General features: G+C 44.6%; 1 protein-coding gene across 3 annotated transcripts; it reads right to left on the bottom strand.

Annotated features, from left to right (window-relative positions):
- Positions 1 to 3,902: 3,902 nt before the first annotated feature.
- Positions 3,903 to 15,299, bottom strand: LOC123135552 (poly [ADP-ribose] polymerase tankyrase-2). 3 transcript variants are annotated; one of them, XM_044554663.1, is made up of 12 exons: positions 15,057 to 15,299; positions 14,907 to 14,972; positions 14,632 to 14,820; positions 13,658 to 13,789; positions 12,060 to 12,199; positions 10,909 to 10,992; positions 10,409 to 10,537; positions 8,516 to 8,623; positions 6,329 to 6,441; positions 4,700 to 4,984; positions 4,512 to 4,591; positions 3,903 to 4,333 (listed from the first exon to the last, which is right to left on the bottom strand). In XM_044554663.1, exons 1-10 carry the CDS (start codon positions 15,088 to 15,090, stop codon positions 4,864 to 4,866), a joined length of 1,116 nt encoding a protein of 371 aa, XP_044410598.1. In that variant the 5' UTR covers positions 15,091 to 15,299; the 3' UTR covers positions 3,903 to 4,333; positions 4,512 to 4,591; positions 4,700 to 4,863. The 3 variants fall into 3 exon arrangements, 1 of the variants encoding a protein (XP_044410598.1); XR_006466064.1 differs by lacking the exons at positions 8,516 to 8,623; positions 10,409 to 10,537; positions 10,909 to 10,992; ... (3 more) ...; positions 14,907 to 14,972; positions 15,057 to 15,299 and adding an exon at positions 6,796 to 7,771; XR_006466063.1 differs by lacking the exons at positions 8,516 to 8,623; positions 10,409 to 10,537; positions 10,909 to 10,992; ... (3 more) ...; positions 14,907 to 14,972; positions 15,057 to 15,299 and adding an exon at positions 6,796 to 7,763 and having other exon boundaries at positions 4,126 to 4,333; positions 4,700 to 4,870.
- Positions 15,300 to 24,131: the final 8,832 nt, after the last annotated feature.

Here is a 24,131-nt window from a genome sequence, read left to right on the forward strand (position 1 = left end):
GTAAAGCTGAATAAGTCATTATATGGCTTAAGGCAGTCGGGACGGATGTGGTACAACCGACTTAGTGAGTTCCTTCTTCAGAAATGTTACTCCAATAGCGCTGATTGCCCATTTGTCTTCATCAAAAAGTCCTCTATAGGATTTGGCATCATTTCTGTGTATGCTGATGATCTCAACATTATCGGCAGCACACCAGACATTGATGAAGCACACAATCGCCTAAAGATGGAATTTGAGATGAAGGATTTGGGTAAAACCAAATTTTGCTTAGGCATTCAACTTGAGCACCTTCCCTCAGGAATCATGGTACACCAATCTGCCTATATTGAGAAAATATTGGAGAAATTCAATATGGACAAATCCTATCCATCCAAAACTCCCATGGTGGTTTGATCTCTAGACGTAGAGAAAGATCCGTTCAGACCTAGGGGTGACGGAGAAGAGGTGTTGGGACCTGAAGTTCCATACCTCAGTGTCGTTGGAGCGCTTATGTACCTTGTAACTTGCACAAGACCTGATATTGCATTTGAAGTGAATCTACTTGCTAGACATAGCGGTGCTCCCACCAAACGTCATTGGTTTGGATAAAGAATATCTTTCGATATCTCTAAGACACAAAGGATCTTGGCCTATTTTTCCAGTTACAGAAAAAATCAGGACTCTGGTATGGTTGGATATACAGATGCTAGCTATTTGTCTGATCCCCATAATGCCAGATCTCAGACCGGCTTCATGTTCCTACATGGTGGCACTGCTATATCATGGAAGTCTTCAAAACAGACTTTGGTGGCAACATCTACCAATCATTCTGAAATAATTTCATTATTTGAAGCAACATGCGAATGTGTATGGCTTCGTAGAATGATAAACCACATACAACAATCATGTGGAATTGGTTCGATAGAATCACCCACCATTATCTATGAAGATAATGCGGCCTGTGTTGCATAGATGCAAACAGGATATGTCAAGAGTAATATCACCAAGCATATTTCTCCTAAATGCCCCCTCCCCCAATAATCTTCAGAAAAGCGGGAAAATAAGCATTCTGCAAGTCAAATCATGCGACAATCTTGTCGATTATTTACCAAGTCTCTACCAAATTCAACATTCCAGAAATATGTTCATGGAATTGGTATGCGACGACTTAGGGACTTGCAGGTGTCAGGGGGAGTCTCTTCTTGAGATATCCTTATTTGAATGACATCAAATTATGCTATCTCTTTGTGTGTTTACGTTTCAGGATCGCATTAAAGATTTTATGAAGAACTTTTGAAGGAGAATCTTTTGAGATGATAGAGCTTCCCAGACAATCATGAAGATGATTCTACATGGTCAAGCGTAGATTAGGGGGAGTGTTAAAACTAATTATGTAATTAGGGGAAAATCTCCCCTTGCTCAACCGTCGTGCGGTTGTTCCCGCAACGGGCGCCTCCCTTTGATTCCCTGGAACCGACGCTCTCTAGCGATGGATCATCATGTCTCTTCGGGACGTATAAAAGGGGCCTGTAACCATCGATCAAGACACCCGATCACTTTTGATTTAAAACATCTCCAAAGGGCACCGTGGCTCTTACATACATGATGCGTTACTTTAATTATTTTGACACTCCACCCTTAATCTTTACCGATAGAGCCTTCAGTGGTGTTTGAAACCGATCATCTTCTAGTCATTCTTGCGCCTTGATATAAAGTGTTTGGATTATGCTTTTTAGTTATTTGATTATTAAAATACTAAGAAACTAATTTATGAGTGCATTGACCAGATTAATCAACCAATGGAATAGGAAGTTTACCATGTGAAATTAAGAAGAGTGCTTTAAAGATTTTTGGCTTCTGGTCGAACGGTTCTTAATTCAACTCGAGGAGATTTATCAAAGATCTTATGTGAAGAGCACAACATAGAATGTATGTGAACTGTATTGTAATGGCTTAACATGGTGGTTTTATATTTTCTGCTTAGTTCCTCTGGATATTTGAAAGCATGCACACCCTATCCTATGAACAAGAGTTGGAAAACGCCTTCTCTCATTGAAAGCACACCACCGGAAGGGATGAAATAAATGCAGACTCGTGGTTTAGTTCCACCACAATGAACCTAACCATTTGAGCTAAGCTTAGTTCGCTCCTCCAGACATAAACCTGCTAGTTGCTGATATCTCCCTCCCATCCGATGTAAATGGTCCAAAAAACTTTATAATTCATAAATGAAGTGCATACGTTTTTAAATGAATCTATCTGCATAAGTTTTTCTGAGATTCAAGTTTGATACGAATACTAGTATTTAATCTTATGTGTCACCAAATTAATTCCTGTTCAAAAGTAGTTTTCATCGTACGTGCCTTTTTTACTTTTCGCATATATAAGAGGTCAAACTTCATAAAGTTTGTCCATACTTTTATATTAAAATATTAAAATTTATAGTATTAAATTTATGCAATATGAAAATTAAATTCATGGTGCATCTAATGTTGATATTTTTTTCAATAAAGTTGATCAATTTTATGAAGTTTGACTTCAGAGACAAAGGACGAGCACCAGAGGGAGTACTATATACATTATGTGGACCATAAGTCAGGTTTCTAGAAAGAGAAATCATCTACAACCGGACCTCATGATGGAAATGGCCGTCGTTACCCATTGTGGCATTGGTCCAGTCGTAATTTAAGGTGGATGGTCAGATCAACCCAAGAGCCAAGACTGTTTTTGTTTTAAAGTTACAAATATGCTACTACCTCCGTGAATAAGTCATTTGCGTAGTTCTAGGTCGATGATTTAAGTATCTAAATATGTATTATATGTGACAAAAAATATATATTTAGAAACTACATCCGTCTAGAAATCTAGAGATATACTTTTCATGACATATAACACATATTTAAATCCTTAAATCGATGACCTAGAACTACGTGAATGACTTATTCACCTAGACGGAGGTAGTACCTTAGATACAAACAATTCATGGTAGAAATAGAAATGGAGCTGCCTATTTTTTTGATCAAATAAATTGAAATAATGTTGTTGTAAATAGTCTTTGTTTTTGTGCACTATTACCATGTTGTTCAATGAGACATGAACTCGTTATTGAACCATTGGGTTGGCTCCATGTCCCTAAACAGAAGAGGGGCCAGCAAGGACCAGGTTCGGACCAAGGAACTGGACCCCACAAACGTCTCGCTTGGTCGTAAAATCGCATCCAACTAAACCATTCTAAACCAGCCTAAATGTTTGGGCTGATCGACCCAACTCGACCCCACCTATCTTGTCTTTATCTGCATTATGGATCAAACCCTTGCCATTTTTGCCTCTCCACCCCACTTTCAGTCCGCTTTGCCCAGCTCCTTTTTGGTGATCTTGGGTCATTTTCAACATTGTAGGCAGCGAATCTGAGTACGTCAACTTGGATTTGGCTAGCTTTCTGTCGATCCCAGGAGGATACTCAACCACATGGCTTCGTTCGCGCCTTAGCGCCAGTGGGGCTTAGATTGAACGGCGGTGATGCGCCGCCCGCCGATGGCTTGAGGTGTGTGTCTGAGCAACCCCTGCATTGGGCCCTTGTCCCCACGGTGTTAGGCTTCAAGTTTGGAGCCAAACGTGCCCATGGTGAGATGGCCAAGGTGCGCCGCGTTGCAGAACGTGAGTCGCACCGTGCCACGTCGGACAAGGCCAGAAGGATATTCGTGCTTGTAACCTGGCGAGCGATAAGCTCAGGCGGCACGTGCGCTTGCGGTGGAGCATACCCGTATTGTCCATGCCCTCGCTGGCCCTGCCCCCCAAAGAGGAAGAAAGAGAAGAACGGTGTCGCATTCGACACCTCCAGGCGCAAAACAGATCCGCCTCGGTCTCTATATCATCTTCAAGCGTTACAATATCTATAAACCGGACAAGTGCAAGGGCGACAATGGATGAACTTTCTCCATAGCTCGTTAATTCTATGCTCTATAAGAATTATAAAGTACATTGTTTGATCTATGTTGCATGAGATTATATGGATTTGAAGGGCATATGAGGGGACGATTTGCCTAAGTGTGGTTGTAGATGCTCCAGGACAGATAATAATCTATCTTGTGACAGCCTGAATGAATGACACAAAAAGATAGGAAACCAAATAAAACCCCCCAGATGTTTATGCCAGTAGTTTACTTGATTTCCCATCAGACGAGTTCAGGAATTCAAAGCCTATAAGCAAAAGGTGAAACGCTCAACTACAGGGACTAGAGAGCAGATCCCGAACGTCTTCCCACTTTTAAAGAAAACAAAGAACTCCTTCCCCCTGCAAACAGTTACTCAGCCTTGGTGCTTCGAGACATCTTGCATGGCATCATAAGCTTTCCTGCATATTCAAAAGAGGACCATCAGAGACTGCTTCACTCACTTGTAGTAACACTTAGGAGCAAAAGCACAACAAGAACTTAATAACTACTAATATAAGTATGTCTGGTTCCTCACAATGCATAATGCAACCAATGATGTGTTTGCCACAAACAACAAAAAGGAGGCAGATGGGATACCGTAATGCATCCTCAATCTCAGTGTTAGCTCGGTCCAACTTGAGTCCATCCAGGCAACTTTCACAAGCACCCTTGTAATCCTGATGATAAAACACAAGTTAATAGCCAAAAACAATTCGCACACAAACTCATATAGAGGAAAAAACATCCGGCAGTATCTTTTTTTTAGATGGTATCTTCTATGTAACCTTCAGTAACATCAGAGCCGCGCCCTGCCGGTAACAGGCTGTTGGCCAATCAGGCCGCATTTTTCTGCATTCGTTAGCATCTACCAAAGCCTTGTCTCCGTCACCCATGCGGAGCGAGCAAAGGCTCCTGTTTGAGTACATGGTCGCATCATCTGGATCAAGCATCATTGCCTACAACCAACGAGGCAAATATTTGGAATTTGTGGGCACTGACAATGAGATAGGAAATCTACCACATGACTGAGAAGAGACTCGGCATAGTCGATTAATCCTGAATGAGTAAGGCTGGAAAACAAAGCCAATTAATCCGACATACAGTTAACAAATATAGCACAATGTTGAGGATATACCACGCGAGAATTAAAGTGGCAGTGCGTAAATTATGTTTCCCCTATGTCTTCCTACAAGTGGCTATCATGACGCTTTTTATCACTTCATTCATTATCCACTATGCTTTAACCAAATCTAGAAGCCAGTAACTCCTAAAATATTACAGTCATACTTAATTTATTCTCAAAGAAATGCACCATCAGCAGGTTAACACACTACTAATCTACCCTCTTCATGTTTATGACAAGCTGGAAGCTCAACGATGTCTTAATTCTCCCATGATTTGTAACAAAACCAGCTCCCGCAATAATAGGCTGCAGACCTGTGGCATCGTCGGTAGGAACCTTTGTTGCCCCGTTCTTTTTTTTTTGCGGGAAGCCCCCCAACTCGATGTGAATTTTTTGGTATTTGAACAAGTTTTGACCAAAAGAATATTTTAGATCAATGTATTCGCATTAAAGAATAATGTAAAACCATATCATAATCTATGAAATTAGAAGCCTTGCCCGCTGAGCCAACCACCCCCTCTCCAACCCTCCCACCCTCGCCGCCGGGTAGAGCCTGCGCGGCGGCGGGACGCTTCATTACTTCCCTTTCGCGAGGCTGGGGTGGCACGGGGCCGCTAGGCCAAGGGAGGTGTGGGGCGGCGCGGCGAGCTAGCGTCTGTCGGCGTGGCGTGCGCGGGCGATTATGGCTGTGTGTGTGCTGGTGGGCGTGGTAGGTCAAGGGCGCGTCGACGTGTTGTCGCGGCCCGATCCAGGGCGGCGTGTGGGCGTGGTGCTCAGGCGCCGTTCTCGGCTCGGAGCTCAGGGGCGGAGCCAGGATTTGAGTATAGGGGGGGCCAAGCCAACTTAAGAAAAAATCCGGCGAAAAAAATCAAATAAAACAAGGTTAGTAGGTAGCTCGAAAGCAAGCAGCTTAAAAACGAATTAATCTTAATGATGTTTGGCGGCGTTTTTTCTCTTCATAACTGCTGAATCGTAAATGGCAAATTGGCAATCACAAAATTAACTATATTGTATAAGTTCGACGTAGAAAATTTTGGCATCACAGATAGATAAGGAATCGTATGACATAATTTGGATCACATTTATAGGACATGTAGAAGATATAAACTCTTTGTAGCATCTCGAATCACACAACAAAACAAGTAAAATCTGATGTATAATTTCAATACCGAGAGAAGATGAGACTTGGGACATCTCGGATCACACAACAAAACAAGTAAAATCTGATTTATAATGTAACACCAGGAGAAGATGAGAATAGGGAGAGATTCGTAGAGTCTGATGTGCTAACCTTGCTGGAGCAGCGATTAATCTTTCAGTAGGTTGAGAACTTGAAGCAACCAGTTTAAAAAAAGCATTAATCTTAATGGTGTTTGGCCCTGCTTTTCTCTTCATAGCTGTTGCCTGCAGATTGGATTGGAGTCATGGAGAATTAACATACTGTATAAGTTCGACATAATCGCAGATAGGAACTAATACAAGATAATGGATAATTTGCATCACAAAAATAAGAACCATCCGGCGCACACAGTACAACACTATCATGATAATTGTGGACATGTGGAAGATGGGAACAGGGAACTCTTCATAGAATCAAAGACCACAGAATCACAAATTACACAACCAAATTACCAAAGCAAAAAAAATCTGGAGCACCAATTCGACACGGATACATGATAACAGGATGAGAATTGACTTGCTAGTTCGTTGATTGAAACGGGACTGCAGGAAGAATTGACAAGTGCAGCAGCCATTTACCTGAATATGTGAATCAGATCGGCTGATCCCTGATCGAGAATCAAGAGCAGGAGCCACCGAGCCAGGAGATGAGGAGAAGCAGGCCTGGGTCCTGGACAGGAGCAGCCGAGCAGAGCAGGGCGATGGGCGAGAAGGGCGAGAGGCGAACGGGGGCGAGGGCGTCGAAAACTGGAACGGCGGCGGCGACTAATCCCATGTATACGCTAATTATGGATGTACAGTTACGAGAAAGCTAGCCAGCTAGCCTAGAGCGGTAGAGCCAATGCCCATCAGCCGCTATTAGTGGGCTTTTTTCACACAGGCCTTCTTTTTTCTTGCTGACGCTGAGATAATTAGGGGGGGCCAAATACATGCGTACCTGACTATGTATCGTCAATTATATAGTAGGTACTTCATGTTCGCTCTGCTCGCCCCCCCTTGTCTCCGCCACTGTCGGAGCTGCTGCGTGCTGGGTGGGGGATGCGCGCTTGCGGCCCCTACGGCACGCTGGTGTCTGGATCTGGTCCTCAGGGCCGAGTCTACCGTTGCTCAGCCGGAGGCGACGCGCCCTTGCACGCAGAAGGTTGGACGGCACGTGCGTGGTGTCTGGATGCCGGGGCGGCGAACCCAGGGGATCTCGACGGGGTTGCGCCATCACGGCTGCGAGTGCAGCGTGGGGGTCGGCCAGGGACACCGGTGGCGGTGGATCTGGGGTTCTCCCTGCCCAGATCCGTTGGCTGCGGTTGGTGGTGGCTTGGACGACGCCGGCGGCCCGGACGATGGTAGTTCGCTCCACCTACGTGGTTGGGGAAGGCCAGAGATCGCGGTGGAGGTGGTGGCGTCCTGTGGGCGTGGGAAGGGATGTGCCCTGTTCTTGATCTGGTTCATGCGGTGTATGCGGTGCTACAAGATATCCTCTCCTCCCACTACGGTAGTCAGCTCATTTTGAGAATCTCCTATGGACTTGGGATTCGTGGTTTGGGGTTGGGAGAAATTCCTGCTTCGCGATGTTCAAGGCTGACAACGGCAACACCCGCGGGCGCCGTCCCCTCCATGGAGGCATTGTCTTGGCCCCGATCCGAATCTCTCCGCAGGGAAACCCTTGGTCCGACCTCCGAACCAGGTGATGGCTGCGTCATGGCATCGTTTCCCTCCTTGGAGGCATCGTCTTGTTGATCGAGGAGTCCCGTTGGTGCAGCTCGACTCGGTGTGAGCAATTGCTCTGGCGTGAGGCACTGAGGCGCAATGTAGATCATCGCCGACGCTCTCTCGACGACACCTTCTCCATGTCTGCCCGGGCCCTGCCATCCACTTGCCGACTTCTTCTTGGCGCAAATGGGTGGGGGTATGTTGGTTTGTGTCGTCTCGGGTCTTGGTCGTGTTGTTGAGGTCTTTGGCGTTGGTTGTGATGCGGCTTGGTAGCTCTGTGATTTGCCTCATTGCCATTGGCTTGGGCTTGATCTAGGTGATGCATATTTCGTAGTTCGCGTGGGGTGTGTGGCTGCTAATCCTGGTGATTAGCGTTGTGATGGCCGAAAGGCATTGTACCCGACTTCTTTGCCGCTTCTTCTCTAATGCCATGATACACATGCTTATTACGTACTCCAGAAAGAAGCCTTGTCTCCTTCAGGTTGAAAGTTCGACAAGAAAAAAAGGCGATACACAATCCATTGATAACATATGGACTAAATGAAATTTTAGAAAGAGACAATGTAAGAAGTATATGATGCTTTAATATTACCACACTGTAGGATCCTGCTGCAGAAAAATAATCCTCCTTCTTGAAAGAGTTGTTCGCAAGTTTCTTAAACCCTGCCACTCTAGTTTTGTTTTTAGACACAGGCTCGTCCTGGATCATCATGATATCGAAGTTAATGAAAGACTTCAGATGCGCAAAACTGTATAAGTTCTAAAATACTTCGAATTATGATGTAAATATTTGGAATCGGATCCCATTACATAAAAATCCTTTTTCTCACATATCTAGGATGCGTTTGGTTGAAGGTGTCGTATGAATGGGTTGGGACCGTTCAATTTTTTTGGGATTGAACCATTCAATTCATGTGTTTGGCTGAATATAAGTGGTGAGCTAATTATTTAGGACGGGGCCACCAGTCATGCTCACATAGTCATGCATGCAAAGGGTGGCCATTTGATTCGACCGATTTGGTTGGGTGGAACGGTTCAGCATCTTCATGGCATATTCTCTTTTTTTGGCTCGAACCATTCATGTGCTTTATAACCAAACACGTCTATTTTCTGAACGATCCCAACCCATTCATGACCGCCCTTGCAACCAAACGCACCCCTATTGACTGCATATCTGTGAGTACCTTCAAGCATCTCCGCTGTGTTGTACCAAAGAATTTATCGCCTAAATTGTCAACTAAATTCACACAAATTTGTGATATCATGCTTTGGTAACTACAAATAGAGTCCTACAAATATGAACATGCATGCTACATTAATCTACATACATACAACATGCCAGTCTCCACCGGCCTTACCCGCCAATGTGAAAGTCACATTTTCATTGTTAATAACTGGCAAGGAGGTACTGATTTCCTCCATTTAAACTTCCCACGCACATTGTATTATACCATGTACCATCTGCTATCTTATACATAATCTTGTTAGAATTTCTTGTAACTACTTCCACAGAATTGAGGATTGCCGATTGCAGTGGTATTATTTATTATTTATTTATTTCAACTAACTGAACTTGCCTTGTAGTAAGCCAGAATGTCCCTGAAATATTTATGAAGGCAACCTTGTAAATAAATTTCAAATGGCACAATTTTTACACCGTAAGTTTCACAACTGTAATAATTAGGTAGTGGCCCTTACACCCATGTTTGGCAAAATCCCATTACAACCATAAAGCATGGTAACTTCTGTCTATGTCAGTTATCTGGTAGCATGAACAAAATATTAACGTGAGCGATAATCACGTGATTAATATTCATCCAGTCCTGAGCCCTTGTATCTAGAAAGACTGCAATAGGAAATTGTCTACTTAGTACTTAAACTTTTTAATTGTCGCCTGTCACTATATTTCTTATTTGTCTGCGTTGTTTTTGGCTTGTAAGAAACTTTATAGTAAGATTTAGGCTGCAGGCACCATTGATGCAAAGCCCGGTGGTAATGACCACTTCCCTTTTCTACAAAAAGAACATTGCATTATCTTCCTCTTTGGTGCATGTGCCTTGCTTCTTCTTTTCACGTGGGATGAAGTTGTGTTGTGTGCTATGATTAATCCAACAGGCCCGGGCTTTAATTCCAACTGTGCCATTCCAGTATCAAAGCCACTTTGGGAATTTTGGTTTCCTATTTTTGGACGAAATTATTCGAATATGCAAGAAAGTACCGGAGCCTTACGCAGTACCCGATACACACCTAGGTCTTGGAGGATTGTCGGCAACTAAAGGTCCGAAAGAATAGTGTATTTTGTTGCCCCTAGAATTCCTAACATGTGTGCATGGGTTGCAACTTGATAGGGTCAAAGTGTATGCATGTAGAGTTTTAAAACCCAATGCCTAGCCACCATGTTTGCAATGCTGATTAGAACTCTACATGAATGATTCGCCAAAAAGATTGAACTCAACAAGCATAGTGTCAAAGAGGTAAATCTTACATCATCTGGAAGAACACGGTCGGCAGCAGCATCCTCCTTAATGCAATTGACGAAGTCAGTTGAAACGAGTTTTTGAGAATGGAGATTCTCCACAGCATAGGTTAAAGCTCCCTTGGCATCAGCACCAGCCTATATCACAAAAAAAGATGTTCAATGTCTGTATCAAGAAAATATGGGGATAAGTCAGTCCTCAAGATGAACTGGGTAGCATTTCAAATTTCTGCACTTTAAGGAATGAATAGCCACTGTTTCAACTAGTTCATTTTGTTGAGTTCACTCTTCACTGTCATCATACTTGGTAACCGAAAAAATGGTTAAGAAAGTATCTACTGCAAGTGGGGCAAATTGCAGAGTACTACAACTGTGGCCAAGTTCACAAAACAAAGGCCAGCACAGGAAGTCAAGCGTTCTCAACTTCACCAAGAAAAAAAATGTCATTACATAGCAAAGGGAATCGTCAAAATTAAAAGACTTGAAAGTCTAAGGTGAAGGTCCAATACCCTAATCAGGAGAAGCATGCAGTTCCTTGAGTCAGCATCTATAGCTGCAATGAGAGGCGTCTTGCCATTTACCTCTTTATTGCGCTGTTGAGAGACAATTAAGATATCAGCTCCTATGGTCAAAATGATAATCAAGGGATAAAGATAAAAATTGACACATAGATATCACTAAAGTCAAATAGCTTTCAGGGCATTACAAAATACACAAGCATACGGAACTTATTGATCCAACATATTTCATAGCTTACTAGAATTTGGTCAGACCTTGAAATTTTAGATGGCACTTAAAAGTGAGCATCAGCACAAGATAGAGAAGACTATTGTGGAAAATATGCAAAAATACAATTGCATCAATAAGTTATCTCTAATTATCAACGTCAACATTCAAGGGACCGGAAGTGATGAGATGTGCAGCGGTATATATCTTGTATTCCATTAAAAAAGTAAGCAGGTCGTGACATGCATCGACAGAATAACTATTACTACAGCAAGGAAATAGATCCTAGGCTTGATAGTATATTACTATGAATTTAAATACAAGTGCATGAAGTACGTCGACACATGTTACGATGGCGCGATTTGAACAAGGGAAAGAAAAAGAAAACTGTAATCAAGATTTCAAGAGTTACGGTGGTACGATCTTAATGTGGAAGATTTGGGGACTTCGCAGTGGCGCACATCTGAGAATAAGACTCGAATTGGCAAGAACTGGAGGATTCCATTCTCCACGAGCTAGCTTCTGGAAGGAGGCAGGGGCCAAGGCGCTGCAACGCCTGCTGCTGCACAGATGGTCTCCTGATATTGCTTCTTCTGCAGGTTTTTGTTAGCTATGCCTTAGGTTTTTTTTTGCTGTATTATCTCTTTGCTTGGTTTGGCCCCTTCGGCCTTTGCTTGTAATTTGCCTTATCTTAATGAGCTAACTGTGTTGAACAAGCTATCTAACAGTGTTCAGAATTGAGCGCCAAGCATTCATGATTTAAAATGCAGAAACGACAAAGTAGAATCAAGCAACCAGACAACAAGCCAATAGAGCATGAGAAATACGACTACTGAGTTTTCTTTAGCAGAACACAAGAAATTAAAGTTTGCCATGTAAATGCACCTATCCAATGGGCAACTTAAGGCTGAAACATATGCATTTATAAACTTACATCTGCATTGTGGTCCAGCAAAATCTTCAAAATGCCATCATGCCCTTGAGTAGCGGCGCAATGAAGTGGTGTCCCACAAAAGGCTACCGGGTCAATATAGGCTCCTTTAGCAAGCAATAGTTTAACAGTTTCACAATCTCCTGAATAATGCACAAACTTGCTGGATAAGAGGATATGTATTTCTGTCACATTCTCAATCTGAAAGATTTTGTTTCGAAAGAAGTGTTTCCCCTGATTTCCATTAATAGCAATAACAAGCTACAAAGACTTAGAAAGAAAATGAGTCCATGTACTCCCTCCGTCCTAATTATTTTGTCTTAGATTTGTCTAAATACGGATGTATCAAGTCACGTTTTAGTATTAGATACATCTGTATCTAGGCAAATCTAAGACAAGAATTTTGGGACGGAGGGAGTATTTATTACAGCAGAGCATATAGGTATTTCTTTGGACATCTTTCTTTTCAAAAGTCTTATACACCTCACTCTGCTTGACCATGTGCCATAAATAATGACTTGTTTGATCAGGAAGGCATTCGTTAAAGCCAATACATTCTGTGGCTAGATAATCTATTACCATATACTCCCTCCGTTCCTAAATATAAGTCTTTGGAGAGATTTCACTATGAACCACATACGGAGCAAAATGAGTGAATCTATACTCTAAAATGCATCTAGATACATCCGTATGTGGTCTATAGTGAAATCCCTACAAAGACTTATATTTAGGAACGGAGGGAGTATGAAACAAAGGAATCTTCAACAATTCTTAGCCCTTTGGGAGAAGCTAGCTATCGTGACCATCCAGCCGAGTGTCAAGGACTCTATTGTTTGGAAGCCAACCAATGACGGGCAGTACTCCGCAAAGTCTGCTTACTTGGCGGTTTGGCTGCTTTGGTCTGGAATCCCCCAAGTGCAAATTTTCGTCTGGCTTGTTATCCAAAACAGAGTTTGGACGGCTGATAGGCTTTAGAGGAGAGGATTGCCAAATTGCGACAGATGCCCCCTTTGCAGTCAGGTGCAAGAAAATGCAGCACTCCTGCTCTTCAAGTGCCGTTTTTCTATCCGGATTTAGATTGAGATCTTCTCATGGCTTGGGCTTGCTGTCCCCACGGCCCCTTCGCTCCTGTTCAATTCGGTGAAATCTTGGTGGGATGCGGTCCTTTCTAGCAACACGCACCCGACGAAGGCCTTGTCTTCTTTGTTACTCCTCGTGGGATGGGAGATCTGGAATGAAAGGAATACTCACGTCTTCAGGAGCAAAGTGGCGCCGGTGGCGACTGTCATGCGACGCATAAAAGAGGAAGTTTCTATTTGGGCCATGGCGGGCACTAAGCATTTGCGTAATGTAATGCCGCGAGAGTAATTGTTCTGTTCTCCGCCGCTGCTTGTCGATGTGTGTAATGAAACCATTTCTTAATCAATGAAAATGGCAAGTCGTTTGCCTTGTTTTAAAAAAACAAAAACAAAGGAAAACAGATCCTAGTAAGAAAACAATACTAAACCACACTATAATACAACTTCAATATTCAAAGGACAACTTAAGAAAACTTGCAGCATACAAATGGAAAACAGAGGCATGCGTTTCTAGGGATAGACCTGATGTAGTGGCTTCATGTAAAGGGGAAAGCCCATTGTGGCAGCTTTTGTTTGGATCGGCACCATGATCAAGAAGATATTTGGCAATACCCACACCCTTACAAGATATCGCAAAAAACAGAGGTGTTCTACCTGTCAAGCACACAGTAATGTAGCTTATTGATGCAAAACCTTTCAGGGTTTAGCAAAGAAATAAATGCATAACTTTTAACCCCCCACAGAAAAGTATGAAGTAGAATGAAAGATTTTAAAAAGACAATATGGCCCAAATGGGAACGAATCTAACTTTATAATTTAGACGTCTCCACAACAGATGATTGCATATATAAACTTGCAGCATATGCATATGTCCAAAAAGTAAATCAAACAATCCTGAAGAAATAATAATTTACCCTCGACGGGGCCTACTTACATCAGCCATGCTTATGTAGGATATAGCCTGAGATATCATTAACTGAGCATGGTCTATTTCCATAAGAAGCTATATGATCACTTCTTGAGAAAACAGGCACGGCACAGACAATATCTGAACATTAAAGAGATAAACCCAGAGTGGCAAATATGCAGAGCAGCAGAGATGTTATATAATCATGACTTCATGAGTGATCATAATCATAATTTAGCAAGCCCAAAACATCAAGCACAGCGAAATCACAATTTCAATCTACAGATCTAGCAACTCATATAAACAATAATTAGTTGGAGGACATGAAAATCGAAACAGAGGTTCCATTTCCGAGTGACCACACTGCAAATGATAGCGCTTGGTGAAATCTTGCAAGCCCATACTTCCATATAAATGCCGAGCAAACAAAAATAAAATGATCACAAAATCCTAAATCAATATACTCCCTCCGTTCGGAATTATTCGTCCAAGAAATAAATATATCTAGATGTATTTTAGTTGTAGATACATCCATTTTGTTGACAAGTAATTCTGAACGGAGGGAGTAGGATTTTGGAGGGACCCTGACCTCCCTTGTCGACGGCGTTCACATCAACCTGCAGGTCCCCGACCAGGTACCTGCAAACCTCCATCCTCCCTCGGTTAGTGGCGACGTGCAGCGCCCCGAGACCCTGAAGCAACCCGGCATCCTCCACCCTCAGCGCCTCCACCGTCTCCTTGAGGCGGCCCCTGCCCATGTCCAGCATCGTCACCAGCCCTGCAGCGGATTGGACGCGAAAAATCAGCACTCAAATCTCCCAACGAAGATCTGGGACGAGGAGATCAAGAGCCACAACCACGTACTCTTGAAGAGGTGGAGATCTCCGTCGGACGCCGCTTGGAATATCATGTTCAGCATCGGCCCGCCGACTGCGGCACGAGAAGCAGCGTTAGCGTCTGGGGCTGAGGGTTAGCGCGTTGGGGTCGGGGATAAGCCGTGAAGGAGGGGCTCACCGGTGAAGGGAGCGGGCGAGCCCGGCGGCGCCATGGCGTGGATGGAGAGTAGGAGTTGGTAGGGTTTTGGGCGGGGAGAAGAGAGGGAGCGAGATGAAGGCGATCCGCGTGAACGGAGAATCTATGCGGAGATAAAAATGGGCAACCGTCTGACGGCTGTCAAACACGACGCCACCGGCTGTTCGATTACCCAGCATTGAATTGTACTGCGAGAGCATCTCCAAGTAGATTTTGTGTACTAACTGATCGCGGGCGCAACGCATATCCCGTCCATACATGCGTGGACCTCTACTCTCTCTCCAAAACATATCCATCCTTTCTGTTCTAAAGGCCTTTGCGCCGGGGGTTCGAATATATAAAGGCCTTTGTGCCAGGGGTTCGAATATATAAAATTTGAAAAATCAGAATGTTGGTTTAAAAGATATAAATAATTTAAAGAGAGATGCTAGACTCACGAGCTGGTCATGGGGGTTTAACGGGATGGCTATTGTTTTTTTTTTTTAGAATTTTTTTATCCATATCACGAATCAGTACAAAGTAGTTGACCCTTACAAGCACACTGAAACACAAACACAAAGGACCATGAAAACCTAGAGTACCCTAAGACAACCATAATACAAGAAGATCTTCGGAGCGATGTGTCATAATCCCTGAATCTTGAGAGAAGACCCCTGCAGCAGAAGGATCTGCAACCAGTCGTAAACAGGTCATCATCTTCGACCACTGTACAATTGCCGCCACACTGCTTCCTCCTTTCTTGACACCAACGCTGAGAGGGCATGGACATCAATCCAACACACCTGCAACAGCCGTCGCCATCTTTGGCTTTGAGTACTGCGAAAAGTGTCCCTTCCGGAAGGAAGAGAACTCAAGTCATCCGACCGGTCCAGCACCGCGGCCGGGCCATCCGCCCCGACAAAGCAGGATCTTCCACCAGCATCGGCACAGAGGAAGGAGAAGAACAGCAGCAGCAAATCATACCAACAAGGAATAAGAAAGGTCTTCGTCTCCATGCATTCATCACCCATCTGAGGACCCAAACGACCAGTGCCGATGGACCTCCAGCCACCATAGCCCGCGACCTCGACGAGATCCGGGGATCCCCAACCCCGCTGGCTCCTAGACGAAGGCAAAAGCCTCGCCTGACCGCGAACGGAGCCCGGAAAAACTTATTCCGACGCGACACCACCGCAACGGCCTCGGCAGCGTCTCCCTCAACCCTAACCCTACCACACACCCACCTAGCGAACAGACCCGAGGTTCCCCCTCCCTCCCACCGCCGGAGCGGCCGGCGGAGAGAGAGGGAACTGGCGGCGTCACCGGCGGCGCGCAAGGGAACCCTCGTCGCCTCCCTTGATCGCCTGGAGCGATCCTACTTTTCCGGGGTTGTTGCACGTGACGACAGTTTATTGTTGATTGGTTGAGATTTGGTCTAATGAGGCGGGGCCACCCTTGAAAATCAGGGGGAGGGGGGGGGGGCAATTAGTGAAGGACACACAAGGGGGGGTCCGTAATAGTCTGTCGTTTAACTCCGTGCGTGTAGTTTTATCGTAATTTAAATAGGCAAAATTGGAATAAAAGGGTTGGTTTGTTTGGGAGAGAGAATGAGGATGTGCATGACATGGATATATGGATGTGATAGAAGTTGTGCACGCAACTGGTTAGACATAGCCTTATGCTCTCGAACAGCTCTGGTATCCATAAAAAAAACTATTATTTAGAGAAAGTACACTAAAAAACTGCCCTCCAACAATTCTCATAAACACATTATCACGTAAATTTCCTCGAACTTCCCGCACGTGTACTAAGAGATGGCTCTTCACCTAAAATTTAGACGGGCAACAACCATATGAAGTTTCATGCCACACCTTCTCGTGGCATCATGCCGCTTGTGGGATGGTGACGGCCAACATTGCACATGTCAATGACTTGCAGACCCTAGGCCATTAGCTAGACTTGTTTAATGAAAAATAAAAAGATAATATTTTTCAAGAAGATGCTTACGGAACTGGAAAAAGACGTCACTAGACAACTTCCCCTATTATATAAACACCTCATAAAACCACTTTTACATGGATGTGTTTACATGAGTAAGGATGAGAATGGGTCAGCCCTCTCTCGACCTAACACTAGACAACTCCCCCTATTAATTATATAAACACCCCACAAAACCACTTTTGCATGGAGGTGTTTACATGAGTAAAGATGAGAATGGGTCATCCCTCTCTAGGCCTGACACTCGGTTGGCCCCTCTGCTTTGTCAACAGACATGGAGCTAACCCAATGTTTTGTGGTGACTGGCCTCATGTCCCATTGGGTAACACGGTTCGACCCATTTTAATATTAATTTTGCACAAAATATGGAGTAGTTACACAACAACATATTTTCAAATAATGTCATTTAGTAGTAAGAATTTTTAGCATGTTAGGATGCGGCCTCGTTTCTTTTTCTAGCATGAACAAAAGTTAATTTGGAGTAATACTTGAAAAAACTGGATGAGCACAAGGCTAACAATCCTCGCACATCTATATGCTTCCACGGGCTACGACGGAGAACACGGGCACCACCTTCGTTCTGCGCACGTCTGGCTTGTTGTTGGCCTAACAAAGGAAGAAAGTAACCCTTAGGGCAATGGTGCAGAGCGCTCGTGGCGACAACCATTGGGTTTTGCTGTAGCTCGAAAGGCAGAGAGGTGACGCGGGAAGACGAGAATCGATGAGAAGGAGCACGAGGACGGACAACGTGGTGGCGAAAAAGGGTACATTGGTGGCCAACGACGGTGAAGGACAGAGGCAACACAGGTAGTTAAGGCATGTCATCCTTTCCCTTCATCCCTTCATACAACTCGAGAGGCGGTTTGACTAATTGTTGTGGGCCAACAAGGCAATCCAGAGCTCATGAGCACGACGATGGTGGTTCCTTGGGGGACTACGGTGCGACATGGGTGACAGAATAGATTTACGAGATGCAATGATGGCGATGAGCTTAGGGTCATGGGCCTGAAGTAGAACCCTCCACTAGTACTACTTTGGGCGCGCCACTAGTACTTAGGTTACCGATCACGAGCGTAGTTTTGTGCTCGCCATTGCTAAGGTTTACGGGAATAAAAAAAGCTCGATGGTCGAGGTTAAACTCGCACCCACGGGGTCGTCACCGTCCATGTGCATAACAGACGTCCATCTCATAATTATTATACCCTAATTGACGTTCTATCAAACACCATTGACGATCCCAATATCGTTGTAGCCATCCATTGTTGATGAGCCCTACCGTCCTTGTCGGTGTCCACGGCCGGATCCAACAGCCACTGACGGTGGCCACACCCTTGTGCCCAATCGGCTGCGAGGAGGATCCCAATGTGCTCGAGATCCATGGCGTGCTCAAGGAGAATCCACTCCCTTCCACCTCCATTGCTCCCAATTTGCTGATGCCACACATCGCTGCCGGTAATGCGTGTGGTTTCTTCCCTACCAAAGAGGGGAGGGAGACGTTGACTGGTTAGCTATAGGGATGTTGGAAATATGCCCTAGAGGCAATAATAAAAGGATTATTATTATATTTCCTTGTTCATGATAATTGTCTTTTATTCATGCTATAATTGTATTATCCGGAAATCGTAATACACGTGTGAATACATAGACCACAATATGTCCCTAGTGAGCCTCTAGTTGACTAGCTCGTTGATCAACAGATAGTCATGGTTTCCTGACTATGGACATTGGATGTCATTGATAACAGGATCACATCATTAGGAGAATGATGTGATGGACAAGACCCAATCCTAAGCATAGCACAAAGATCGTGTAGTTCGTTTGCTAGAGCTTTTCCAATGTCAAGTATCTTTTCCTTAGACCATGAGATCGTGTAACTCCCGGATACCGTAGGAGTGCTTTGGGTGTACCAAACGTCACAACGTAACTGGGTGACTATAAAGGTGCACTACAGGTATCTCCGAAAGTGTCTATTGGGTTGACACGGATCGAGACTGGGATTTGTCACTCCGTATGACGGAGAGGTATCTCTGGGCCCACTCGGTAATGCATCATCATAATGAGCTCAAAGTGACCAAGTGTCTGGTCACGGGATCATGCATTACGATACGAGTAAAGTGACTTACCGGTAACGAGATTGAACGAGGTATTGGGATACCGACGATCGAATCTCGGGCAAGTAACATACCGATTGACAAAGGGAATTGTATACGGGGTTGCCTAAATCCTCGACATCGTGGTTCATCCGATGAGATCATCGAGGAGCATGTGGGAGCCAACATGGGTATCCAGATCCCGCTGTTGGTTATTGACCGGAGAGCCGTCTCGGTCATGTCTGCATTTCTCCCGAACCCGTAGGGTCTACACACTTAAGGTTCGGTGACGCTAGGGTTGTATGAATATGAGTATGCAGCAAGCCGAAAGTTGTTCGGAGTCCCGGATGAGATCCCGGACGTCACGAGGAGTTCCAGAATGGTCCGGAGGTAAAGAATTATATACGGGAAGTCGAGTTTCGGCCATCGGGAAAGTTTTGGGGGTCACTGGTATTGTACCGGGACCACCGGAAGGGTCCCGGGGGTCCACCGGGTGGGGCTACCCATCCCGGAGGGCCCCATGGGCTGAAGTGGGAGGGGAACCAGCCCCTGGTGGGCTGGTGCGCCCCCCCTGGGCCCCCCTCTGCGCCTAGGGTTGGGAACCCTAGGGGAGGGGCGCCTCCACTTGCCTTGGGGGGCACTCCACCCCCCTGGCCGCCGCCCCCTTGGGAGATCCCATCTCCAGGGCCGGCGCCCCCCCTAGGGTCCCTATATAAAGAGGGGGGTGGGAGGGCAGCCGCACCCAATCATCTGGCGCCTCCCTACCCCTCATGCTACACCTTCTCCTCCCGTAGTCGCTTGGTGAAGCCCTGCCGGAATCCTGCTGCATCCCCACCACGCCGTCGTGCTGCTGGATCTTCATCAACCTCTCCTTCCCCCTTGCTTGATAAAGAAGGAGGAGATGTCACGCTGACCGTACATGTGTTGAATGCGGAGGTGCCATCCGTTCGGCGCTAGGATCTCCGGTGATTTGGATCACGACGAGTACGACTCCCTCAACCCCGTTCTCTTGAACGCTTCCGCTCGCGATCTATAAGGGTATGTAGATGCACTCCTCTCTCTCGTTGCAAGATGAACTCATAGATTGATCTTGGTGAACGTAGAAAAAAAAATTATTTTATGCAACGTTCCCCAACAGTGGCATCATGAGCTAGGTCTATGCGTAGTTCTCTATTGCACGAGTAGAACACAAATCTGTTGTGGGCATAGATTTTGTCAACTTTCTTGCCACTACTAGTCTTATTTTGCTTCAGCGGTATTGTGGGATGAAGCGGTCCGGACCGACCTTACACGTACGCTTACATGAGACAGGTTCCACCGACTGACATGCACTAGTTGCATAAGGTGGCTAGCGGGTGTCTGTCTCTCCCACTTTAGTTGGAGCGGATTCGATGAAAAGGGTCCTTATGAAGGGTAAATAGAAGTTGACAAATCACGTTGTGGTTATTCGTAGGTAAGAAAACGTTCTTGCTAGAACCCTATTGCAGCCACGTAAAAGATGCAACAACAATTAGAGGATGTCTAACTTGTTTTTGCAGCAATTGCTTTGTGATGTGATATGGCCAAAAGTTGTGATGAATGATGAATGATATATTGTGATGTATGAGATCATGTTCTTGTAATAGGAATCACGACTTGCATGTCGATGAGTATGACAACCGGCAGGAGCCATAGGAGTTATCTTAATTATTGTATGACCTGCGTGTCAATGATTTAATGCCATGTAATTACTTTACTTTATTGCTAAACCGTTAGCCATAGTAGTAGAAGTAATAGTTGGCAAGCAACTTCATGGAGACACGATGATGGAGATCATGATGATGGAGATCATGGTGTCATGCCGGTGACGAAGATGATCATGGAGCCCCGAAGATGGAGAACAAAGGAGCTATATGATGTTGGCCATATCATGTCACTACTATATAATTGCATGTGATGTTTATTATGTTTATGCATCTTGTTTACTTAGAAAGACGGTAGTAAATAAGATGACCCCTTATAATAATTTCAAGAAAGTGTTCCCCCTAACTGTGCGCCGTTGCTAAAGTTCGTCGTTTCGAAGCACCACATGATGATCGGGTGTGATAGATTCTTACGTTCACATACAACGGGTGTAAGACAGTTTTAGACATGCAAAAACACATAGGGTTAACTTGACGAGCCTAGCATGTACAGACATGGCCTCGGAACACAGAGACCGAAAGGTCGAACATGAGTCGTATGGAAGATAAGATCAACATGGAGATGTTCACCGATGATGACTAGTCCGTCTCACGTGATGATCGGACACGACCTAGTCGACTCGGATCATGTAACACTTAGATGACTAGAGGGATGTCAAATTTGAGTGGGAGTTCATTAAATAATTTGATTAGATGAACTTAATTATCATGAACTTAGTCTAAAATCTTTGCAAAATATGTCTTGTAGATCAAATGGCCAACGCTCATGTCAACATGAACTTCAACGCGTTCCTAGAGAAAACCAAGCTGAAAGATGATGGTAGCAACTATACGGACTGGGTCCGGAACCTGAGGATCATCCTCATAGCTGCCAAGAAAGCATATGTCCTAGAAGGACCGCTAGGTGAAGCACCCATCCCAGAGAACCAAGACGTTATGAACGCTTGGCAGTCACGTGCTGATAATTACTCCCTCGTTCAGTGCGGCATGCTTTATAGCTTAGAACCGGGGCTCCAAAAGCGTTTTGAGCAACACAGAGCATATGAGATGTTCGAGGAGCTGAAAATGGTTTTCCAAGCTCATGCCCGGGTCGAGAGATATGAAGTCTCCGACAAGTTCTATAGTTGTAAGATGGAGGAAAATAGTTCTGTCAGTGAGCACATACTCAAAATGTCTGGGTTGCACAACCGCCTGTCCCAGCTGGACATTAACCTCCCGGACGAGGCGGTCATTGACAGAATCCTTCAGTCGCTCCCACCAAGCTACAAGAGCTTTGTGATGAACTACAATATGCAGGGGATGGTGAAAACTATTCCTGAAGTATTTTCAATGCTAAAGTCAGCAGAGGTAGAAATCAAGAAAGAACATCAAGTGTTGATGGTCAATAAAACCACCAAGTTCAAGAAGGGCAAGGGTAAGAAGAACTTCAAGAAGGACGACAAAGATGTTGCCGCGCCCGGTAAGCCAGTTGCCGGGAAGAAGTCAAAGAATGGACCCAAGCCCGAGACTGAGTGCTTTTATTGCAAAGGGAAGGGTCACTGGAAGCGGAACTGCCCCAAATACTTAGCGGACAAGAAGGTCGGCAACACTAAAGGTATATTTGATATACATGTAATTGATGTGTACCTTACCAGTACTCGTAGTAACTCCTGGGTATTTGATACCGGTGTCGTTGCTCACATTTGTAACTCACAGCAGGAGTTGCGGAATAAACGGAGACTGGCGAAGGACGAGGTGACGATGCGCGTCGGGAATGGTTCCAAGGTCGATGTGATCGCCGTCGGCACGCTACCTCTACATTTACCTACGGGATTAGTTTTAAACCTTAATAATTGTTATTTAGTGCCAAGTTTGAGCATGAGCATTGTATCTAGATCTTGTTTAATACGAGATGGCTACTCATTTAAATCCGAGAATAATGGTTGTTCTATTTATATGAGAGATATGTTTTATGGTCATGCCCCGATGGTCAATGGTTTATTCTTAATGAATCTCGAACATAATGTTACACATATTCATAGTGTGAATACCAAAAGATGTAAAGTTGATAACGATAGTCCCACATACTTATGGCACTGCCGCCTTGGTCACATTGGTGTCAAGCGCATGAAGAAGCTCCATGCTGATGGACTTTTAGAGTCTCACGATTATGAATCATTTGACACATGCGAACCATGCCTCATGGGCAAAATGACCAAGACTCCGTTCTCCGGAACAATGGAGCGGGCAACCAACTTATTGGGAATCATACATACTGATGTGTGTGGTCCAATGAGCATTGAAGCTCGCCGAGGATATCGTTATGTTCTCACTCTCACTGATGACTTAAGTAGATATGGGTATGTCTACTTTATGAAACACAAGTCTGAGACCTTTGAAAAGTTCAAGGAATTTCAGAATGAAGTAGAGAATCAACGTGACCGAAAGATAAAATTCTTACGATCAGACCGTGGAGGAGAATATTTAAGTCACGAATTTGGTACACGCTTAAGGAAATGTGGAATCGTTTCACAACTCACGCCGCATGGAACACCTCAGCGTAACGGTGTGTCCAAACGTCGTAATCGCACTCTATTGGATATGGTGTGATCTATGATGTCTCTTACCGATTTACCGCTATCATTTTGGGGATACGCTCTAGAGACAGCTACATTCACTTTAAATAGGGCTCCGTCTAAATCCCTTGAGACGACACCGTATGAATTATGGTTTGGGAAGAAACCTAAGCTGTCGTTTTTAAAAGTTTGGGGATGCAATGCTGATGTCAAGAAACTTCAACCTGAAAAGCTCGAACCCAAGTCGGAAAAATGCGTCTTCATAGGATACCCTAAGGAAACCATTGGGTATACCTTCTACCTTAGATCGGAAGGCAAGATCTTTGTTGTCAAGAACGGATCCTTTCTGGAAAAAGAGTTTCTCTCGAAAGGAGTAAGTGGAGGAAAGTAGAACTCGATGAAGTACTACCTCTTGAACCGAAAAGTAGTGCAGCTCAGGAAAATGTTCCTGTGGTGCCTACACCAACTGGAGAGGAAATTAATGATGATGATCAAGGTACTTCAGATCAAGTTGCTACTGAACTTCGTAGGTCCACAAGGACACGTTCCACACCAGAGTGGTATGGCAACCCTGTCCTGGAAATCATGTTGTTAGACAACGGTGAACCTTCGAACTATGAAGAAGCGATGGCGGGCCCAGATTCCAACAAATGGCTTGAAGCCATGCAATCCGAGATAGAATCCATGTATGAAAACAAAGTATGGACTTTGACAGACTTGCCCGATGATCGGCGAGCGATAGAAAACAAATGG

This window comes from Triticum aestivum, chromosome 1B (assembly GCF_018294505.1).
Source record: "Triticum aestivum cultivar Chinese Spring chromosome 1B, IWGSC CS RefSeq v2.1, whole genome shotgun sequence".
NCBI classification, from domain to species: domain Eukaryota; kingdom Viridiplantae; phylum Streptophyta; class Magnoliopsida; order Poales; family Poaceae; genus Triticum; species Triticum aestivum.